This window comes from Anomaloglossus baeobatrachus, chromosome 5 (assembly GCF_048569485.1).
Source record: "Anomaloglossus baeobatrachus isolate aAnoBae1 chromosome 5, aAnoBae1.hap1, whole genome shotgun sequence".
NCBI classification, from domain to species: Eukaryota; Metazoa; Chordata; class Amphibia; order Anura; family Aromobatidae; genus Anomaloglossus; species Anomaloglossus baeobatrachus.
The window spans coordinates 574650077-574659318 of record NC_134357.1 but is presented as its reverse complement, the minus strand read 5'-3'; the positions used below and the strand labels follow the sequence as shown (position 1 = coordinate 574659318).

The following is a 9242-nucleotide window of genomic DNA, read 5'->3' as shown; positions in this document are numbered from 1 at the left end:
TATCGGATCCTCTCAGTGGAGATCTTCTATTTAAGAGAATTCTCCTGATTGCCCCGTGAAGGATGGATATGGACAGGGACAAGATGGCGGAGAGGATATTACACCTCACGTTAGAGATCCTCTTCCGGCTTACTGGAGAGGTGAGAGATTCTGATGACGTCACATTACATCATTCTTATCTATGGGAATAACAGATGGACAGAACTGTAGAGGTGAGGACTCTGGAAATGTCTGGAGTGAGATTTATTACTGTGTCTCTCCATAACCAGGATTACACAGTAGTGAAGAAGACCTCTAGTGAGCGCTGTCAGGCCCCTGTGTCTGAGGGATGGGGAAGACCCCTGAGTCCAATCACGGGGCCTCCACCTCACCCCCCGATACATGAGGACATCAATGACCAGAAGATCCTAGAACTCACCTACAAGATGATTGAGCTGCTGACTGGAGAGGTGACACTGCTGGGAATGCTGGGACATTATACAGTAACGCTATGAAGGGATCGGGGGTGACGGTATCATTGTATGTGTCAGGTTCCTATAAGGTGTCAGGACGTCACCGTCTATTTCTCCATGGAGGAGTGGGAGTATTTAGAAGGACACAGAGATCTGTACAAGGACGTCATGATGGAGGTTCCCCGGCCCCTCACATCACCAGGTAATAGGACTAAATACACACGGCCTATAATTATCTGTATGTAAGGAATGAATTCAGTCCATGTATGTGTTTTCTCCAGGTCTATCCAGTAAGAGGACAACACCAGAGAGATGTCACCGTCCTCTTCCCCCACAGGACTGTAAACAAGAAGATCCTGATGTTCCTCAGGATGTGTTTCCTCCAGATCTATCCTGTAAGAGATATCTACTCATGTACTTTTTGCACTAGTTTTGTTTTTACATTTTTTTTCAGCTGTATTTTCTTTGTTTCTGCTTCTTCTGCTGTTTGTTTCTACTTCCTTCTCTATGTTGTTATGAAGGCAACTCAAGGATCAGCAGAGTTCATGAATACCCTGTTTCCCCGAAAAGATGACCTACACCGTAAATAAGCCCTAGCATGATTTTATGGGATTTTTGGAGAATGCTTGAAATATAAGCTCTACTCCATAAATAAGCCCTAGTTACAGTCAGGGCCAACGTTGGAAGGAGTCAAACTGCACAATTTCTCATGAACCCCACTCTTAGTGACCCCATCAGTTTTATTCTAAGGTTGATTGTTTGAGGACCTTTGATGACTTCAAAGTCATGTGACATGATGTAACCAAAGGTCTCTTAAGGGTGCTTTACACGCTGCGACATCGCTAACGATATAACGTCGGGGTCACGGTGTTTGTGAAGCACATCTGGCGTCGTTAGCGACATCGCAGCGTGTGACAACTAGGAGCGCCGATCAACGATCGCAAAAATCGTTGATCGTTGACACGTCGCTCCTAATCATAATGTCGTTGGAGGTGCATGCCGCTGGTTGTTCGTCGTTCCTGCAGCATCGCACATCGCTATGTGTGACACCGCAGGAACAACGAACATCTCCTTACCTGCGTCCACCGGCAATGAGGAAGGAAAGAGGTGGGCGGCATGTTACGACCGCTCATCTCCTCCCCTCCTCTTTTATTGGGCGGCCGTTTAGTGACGCCGCTGTGACGCCAAACGCACCTCCCCCTAGAAGGAGAGATTGTTTGGCGGCCACAGCGACGTCGCTGAACAGGTATGTGCGTGTGACGCTGCCGTAGCGATATTGTTCACTACGGCAGTGATCACCGCATGTCGCATGAATGACGGGGTCGGGTGCCATCGCTCGCGACATCGCTAGCAATCACTAGCGATGTTGATGTCGCAGCGTGTAAAGCACACTTTAGGCTATATTCACACATCAGTTTTTTTGCATCAGGCACAATCCTATGCAACGGATGCGGTGAAAAAAACGGATCCGTTGCATAAGTTTTTCCATGCAGCTCGTCCGTTTTTTGATGGATGCGTTTTGATACTGACCATGCGCAGTTCAAAAAACTGCATCCGGCAGCCAAATGCGGTTTTTGCTGCAGGACACCACATCCGGCATCCATAGGCTTGCATTGTAAATCGCGCCGGATCCGGCGTGATGTGTTTTTTCTCCGTAGACAAAAAATGCTGCATGCAACGTTCCACATGGCCGCCGCAGTGGCTAAATATGCTGCATCCGGCAAAAACCGGACAGAACGTAAGGCCATGTGGCACAATCCGGCGCTAATGCAAGTCTATGAGGAAAAAACGCATCTGGCGGCAAAAAAAACGATGCGTTTTTTCTGCAAAGCGCCGGATTGTGCCTGATTGCAAAAAACTGATGTGTGAAAGCAGTCATAATTGCAGGAGTCTAAAAGAAGTGAACAGAAGACAGGCTGGCATACAGCACTGGTATTAGGGAAAAGGGAGAGCAAACTAAGCAATTGCACAGGGCCCCCATTCGCCTAGCGCCCGGTGTTTATTTGCCGAATATAGGACTGCTTAAGAACCTTTTCAACATCACATCATGTGACCAAAGGTCTCTTAATTGCACGAGTCTAAAGCTGAAGAGGAGACAGGCTGGTGTGTGGGTGTTCACACCAATTTTAACCAGCTTTGCCAAAATTGGCAGAGCTTGGCCATAAGAAGGGTGTGATGCCACCGCTTCTCTACTTCATAAAAAACTGCGGCGTTCCCTATGCCAGAAATTTCACTCTAGTCCCTGACGTCATTTTGTAGTGTACGGTCTTGATGATTTGGAGCCCTAATGTTTATCTGCACAGACCGCAAGACCCTGCTACCTGCTTTGGTTACAAAGCCTAAGAATAGGCCATCATCGTTACAGTCCCAGAGAACCCCATTAAATATTTGGCATATGTCTCTAATAGAGGCGACTCTTAGCCTTTTAAACTTGACTGTCAATTTTTGACAGCAATACCACAACTTCAGTCGACGCCTTGGGACTCGATTGCGGGATACTGAAGAGTTACTAAGTTCCCTATCGCTGCTGTATTGGTGCTCTTTGGATGTTCAAAATATAAAATTAATTACAACAATCCATAAACGTTCAAGAAAAGTTGATGATATAAGATGTTTTTTCACTGCTGCTCCCTGATCAGTCGCGCAGCAGCAGGAACTACAGAATGGAGCAGATACAGGGGAATTGTCACATAGGAGCTAATATTTTTTATTACATGTGGCTTTAACTATTTTATTTTCGCCTTAAAAAAAATCTCTTTGAAATTGTCTATGTTGTGGATCAATGTCACAAGGAGATTTTTGCAGGCATCGTCAACTGTCATGGCGGCATCAGGATCTGTAGAAACTACAGATTCTGGCACTCGGCCTGTTAACTTCTTTGATGTCTGTGATAAACACACTAAAGGTCCAGTCACACTAAACAACTTACCAGCGATCCCAACAACGATAGGGATCGCTGGTAAGTTGCTAGGAGGTTGCTGGTGAGATGTCACACAGCGACGCTCCAGCGATCCCACCAGCAACCTGACCTGGCAGGGATCGCTGGAGCGTCACTACACGAGTTGCTGGTGAGCTCACCAGCAACCAGTGACCAGCCCCCAGCGCCGCGTGGAAGATGCTGCGCTTGGTAACTAAGGTAAATATCGGGTAACCAACCCGATATTTACCTTGGTTACCAGCGCACGCAGCTACACGTGCAGAGAGCAGGGAGCATCGCACACCGCTTAGCGCTGGCTCCCTGCTCTCCTAGTTACAGCACACATCGGGTTAATTACCCGATGTGTGCTGCAGCTACATGTGCACAGAGCAGGGAGCAGCGCAAACCGCTTAGCGCAGGCTCCCTGCTCTCCTAGCTACAGCACACATCGGGTTAATTAACCCGATGTGTCCTGCAGCTACATGTGCACAGAGCAGGAGCCGGCACTGACAGTGAGAGCGTCGGAGGCTGGTAACGAAGATAAATATCGGGTAACCAAGGACAGGGCTTCTTGGTTACCCGATGTTTACTGTGGTTACCAGCCTCCGCAGAAGCCGGCTCCTGCTGCCTGCACATTTAGTTGTTGCTGTCTCGCTGTCACACACAGCAATGTGTGCTTCACAGCGGGACAGCAACAACTAAAAAATGGCCCAAGACATTCAGCAACAACCAACGACCTCACAGGTTGTTGCTGGATGTCACACACAGCGACATCACTAGCAACATCGCTGCTATGTCACAAAAGTTGTTCGTTAGCAGCGATGTTGCTAGCGATGTTGCTTAGTGTGACGGGACCTTAAGGCGGGCTTTGCACACTACGACATTGCAGGTGCGATGTCGGTGGGGTCAAATTGAAAGTGACGCACTTCCGGCATTGCAGGCGACATCGTAGTGTGTAAAGCCTAGATGATACGATTAACGAGCGCAAAAGCGTCGTAATCGTATCATCGGTATAGCGTCGGCGTAATCCATAATTACGCTGACGCGACGGTCCGATGTTGTTCCTCGCTCCTGCGGCAGCACACATCGCTGTGTATGAAGCCGCAAGAGCAAGGAACATCTCCTACCAGCGCCACCGCGGCTCCCATAGAATATGCGGAAGGAAGGAGGTGGGTGGGATGTTTACATCCCGCTCATCTCCGCCCCTTCGCTCTTATTGGCCGCCTGCCGTGTGATGTCGCAGTGACGCCACACGACCCGCCCCCTTAATAAGGAGGCGGGTCCCCGGCCAGAGCGACGTCGCAGGACAGGTGAGTCCATGTGAAGCTGCCGTAGCGATTAATGTTCGCTACGGCAGATATCACAAGGATATCGCAGCTGCGACTGGGGCGGGGACTATCGCTCTCGGCATCACAGCATCTGCTGGCGATGTCGCAGCGTGCAAAGTACCCCTTAGTCTATCTAGTCTAGCAAGGTCATTCTCTGCTGGGTTGCTTGTTAATGTCTTTGATCACATGCTGTAGAGGAGTACATGTCATTTGCTCCCCTCCTGAATATGCCATTAATTCCAGCTATAGTTTATCTATACAGGTGTGGTGAAGAGTTGTGATACAAATTAACTAGTGGTTGTTGTGCATTATTTCTATGAGCAGTTGTGGTGTTAATCTTTTCTGTCTTTTTGTTGCTGCCTTCCTGCTCTTGCTTTTCTCCTTAGTCTCTCACTCTTTATTTTGTGAGTTTGCAGAGTGTCTGAATTTTGGTTTTCCTGTCTTGTTTTAATCTGTGTTTCCATCATACCCCTGCCCCTTCATTCCCTAGGGAGATAACAGATTAGATCTAGTCAGGAGAATAGTAAGGCACAAGACTCTGGCATCTCCTCTTTCAAGGGTAATCAAGAGGTTAGGGATAGCCTAGGGTCTTGTAGCATGAGGGGCAGTATAGGAGCCCTCTGTCCCTTGTTATCATGCAGTCACATTGTGACAATCACTAAGATTATTTATTGCAGCACATTTCAGAGAAATGGACCTACTGGAGAGATATCTTGGATATAGGAATGGGAGGTCTGAATTAACAAAGATGTAACTCTTATGCGGGCTTTACATGAGACGACCGGTCGTGCGATGCATCGTCGGGGTCACGGTTTTTGTGACGCAGATCCGACATCGTACACGATGTCGTCTCGTGTGACACCTCCTAGCGACGCAGTATTGCTCACAAATCGTGAGTAGTGTACTCGTCGCTAGGTTTCATAAAATTGTTTATTAAACATGGCGCTGCTTGTTCATCGTTCCCGTGGCAGCACACGTTGCTCTGTGTGACACCACGGGAACGATGAACACAGCTTACCTGCGTCCCGCGGCACCCGCCGGCTATGCGGAAAGAAGGAGGTTGGCGAGATGTTTACGTCCCGCTCATCTCTGCCCCTCCGCTTCTATTGGCCGGCCGCTGTGTGACGTCGCTGTGACGCCGAACGTCCCTCCCCCTTCAGGAAGAGGATGTTCGCCGCCCACAGCGACGTCGCACAGCACTTAAGTACGTGTGACGGCGCATCGACGACTTTGTGCGATACGGGCAGCGTTTGCCCGTGACGCACAAATGATGGGGGCGGGTATGATCGATCGTGAAATCGCATGATCAGTCGTCTCGTATAAAGCAGCCATTAGGCTATGTGCGCACTTTGCGTCGAGGTAGTTGCAGTTCAAAAAGCATTCTCTGGCAGAAAGGACAATGCGTTTTACATGCATTTTTAAAGCTAAAAGCAAAGAAAGTAGCCTATGCGCACCTTGCGGTTTTCATGAGTTTTTAGTGCCTTTCCGGTGCTTTTAGAAACGCTGCAGTTTTGTATTCAATTGAATGGATGGGAAATGCAGCCAAAATGGCAAAAACAATTGACATGTTGCTTCTTTAAACACTGAGTTTTTGCCCAAATTTCTGCAAATTAAATACAGCGTTTTGAACAGCAAAGTGTGCACAAGAAAGCTCAATGTCCCATTGACTTTGCTTGAAAAGCATAACGCAGGCATTTTGGCATGAAAACGCTGCAGTTGAAAAAGCAGTGGAAAAGCAGGTAAAAAAGCAAAGTGCGCACATGGCCTTAGATCTCAAAATTGGAAAACAGATTCGGAATAATTTTTTCCCTAATTTAATTTCTGCTGTTATGGTTTAAAAAAAATGTACTTTCAAAATAATATTATTAAATAATAACATTGTGTTTATTTTTAGCAGATGACTGTATCGGGAGTTCAGATGGACCTCTAATATCTTTAGAATTTAAAACAGAGGATCAAAGTATCACACATGATACATATGAAGAGCATGCTGGTGTCCCAGATATACCTCCAGTCCTTCCTAGGAAAGATCTATCATCTGATCTTTTCAAACAAGTTCAAAATTCCGATCATCAAAAAGCTCACACAGGGGAGAAGCCATTTTCATGCTCAGAATGCAGTAAATCTTTTACTCAGAAATCAAATCTTGTTATACATTACAGAATTCACACAGGGGAGAAGCACTATTTGTGTTCAAAATGTGGGAAATGTTTTATTCGGAAATCAGTACTTGTTAGACATCAGAAAATTCACACAGGGGAGAAGCCATTTTCATGTTCAGAATGTGGGAAATGTTTTAACCAGAAATCACATCTTGTTACACATAAGAAAAATCACACAGGGGAAAAGCCATTTTCATGTTCAGAATGTGGGAAATGTTTTATTTGGAAATCAGAACTTGCTGCCCATCAGAAAATTCACATAGGGGAGAAGCCATTTTCATGTTCAGAATGTGGGAAATGTTTTATTCGGAAATCAGAACTTGTTTCGCATCAAAGATATCACACAGGGGAGAAGCCATTTTCATGTTCAGAATGTGGGAAATGTTTTATTCGGAAATCTGATCTTGTTATACATTGCAGAATTCACACAGGGGAGAAGCCATATTTGTGTTCAAAATGTGGGAAATGTTTTATTCAGAGATCACATCTTGTTAAACATCAGAAAATTCATACGGGAGAAGCCATTTTCATGTTCAGAAGGTGAAAAATGTTTTACTCTGAGAATAACACTTGCTAACCATGAAAACATTAACTCTAGTAAGAGTCCATTTTCATGCTCAGAGTGTAGGAAATCTTCTATTCAGAAATCAGAACTTGTTTCACATCAAATATCACGCAAGGGAGAAGCCATTTTCATGTTCAGAGTGTGGGAAATGTTTTAATTGGAAATCACAACTTGTTGTGCATCAAAGATCTCACACTGGGGAGAAGCAATTTTCATGCCCAGAATGTCGTAAATGTTTTATTAAGAAATCAAGTCTTATTTACCATCAAAAAAACACACAAAATAAACCATTTTTATGTTCTGATTGTGGAAAATGTAATTTTTAGAAATGAGATTGTTAGAGAAGCCATTTTGTCTTGTTCACCATTTTGTCCGCTCTTACACAATAGTATATGATGTAATTGATGTTCTATTAAGAAACTGTTACAAAAACAACATCTGCTACTAATAACATGTTTCCAAGAATATGTACTTTTAAGTTTCTCAGAATATGCTGCGTCTTTCCCAAAATATGACTTATTGTTAAATGATTTGGCATTCATATCATATCCCTTGAAACCTTTTGTCCGATTTGGCCAGTACTCCTAGGGACATGATACTCCCAAACTCCCTTCCTGACATAATATTTCCTGGGAACGTTCCTGTTATTTCCCAGTCCGGCTCTAACAATTTGGAGGCTCCCAGCGAATCCGAGACTCAGAGATTTTCCTCATTACCTCCATCCAAGTGCACTGAACACAACTCTCTCCCCTACTTTGAAGAAGATACTACATTCCCAGGGTGGAAGGAGCGAGTCAGTCCTGGGGGGTGAGAAACAGGAAAATAGCAATCCTCAGGTAGATTTTATGTTTATTATTGTTTGTTTCTGTTTATGTTTGTTCGTCTTGTGGCCATTGTATATGCATATAACTATTCTATAAATTATAACCACTATACTAATTAAATTTAACTTGTTTTCTGCTATTCTGATAAATTACCTGCTAACCAGTAATACTTCGTCACGCTCCCGCCTCTCACTCATTTTTTTTGCTATAGCATTTCTTCCTTTCCCTGTTGCATTGTAACGTAATAAGGAATAACAGGGAAAGGAGGTGGGGGGAACAGAGGAACTGTTCGTACAAGACTCAAAGCTGAAACTGTAGCTTCATGTGTAGTTACAGACTTAGCGATTTATGCAATTGGAATGTCGTGTATTAACTGTGTTAGAAGTATATCACTTTTCCTGGATGTAAACAAGTTGTTGCCAGAAATAAATACTGAGTTTGAGTTTCTGCTTTCTAGTCCAGCTTTGATAGATGCTTATGTTTGGGCTTTAACATATACGGAAATAGCAGATAAAAGGTCTATAAACGTAAGGATTAATTCACATTTCTGCCCAACAGAAGGGAGTTCAGGATTGTTTTTGTCTCAAATATATGCTCAGCAGCTTGGTGTTGCAGAGGGTGATGGTGAAGAAGCATTGTTGATTTGTCCACGGGCATTTAAGAGCATTTAAGAGCTTCAGTGTTGTTAAACATGTGAAGAAGCCGCACAGGGAAGGAACCTTTTTCAAGTTGTGCATAATTGAAATGTTTAACTGTTAAATCAAGTCTTGCCAAGCAGCCATCCTTGCTTTCAGAATTTGGCAAATGTTTTTAAGATTAATCAGGTCCTGTTGTCATATGAGTCACACGGGAGAAGCCATCATGATGTACTATAATTCAAAGGGTTTTATCAAAAAATCAGCTACAATTGCTCAAGTAAGAATTGGTGAGGGAAAGAACCATTTTCTTTCTTTTTAAACTTAACGTATTTTTCGGGCCATAAGAGACACCTATG

The 9242-nt window shown here is 44.6% G+C and overlaps 1 protein-coding gene across 1 annotated transcript; it reads left to right on the top strand.

The window, feature by feature from the left end:
• The first annotated feature begins 227 nt into the window (after positions 1–227).
• On the top strand, positions 228–7427 carry LOC142313087 (uncharacterized). The gene is made up of 4 exons (XM_075352073.1): positions 228–449; positions 531–654; positions 734–847; positions 6592–7427. Exons 1-4 carry the CDS (start codon positions 228–230, stop codon positions 7401–7403), a joined length of 1272 nt encoding a protein of 423 aa, XP_075208188.1. The 3' UTR covers positions 7404–7427.
• Positions 7428–9242: the final 1815 nt, after the last annotated feature.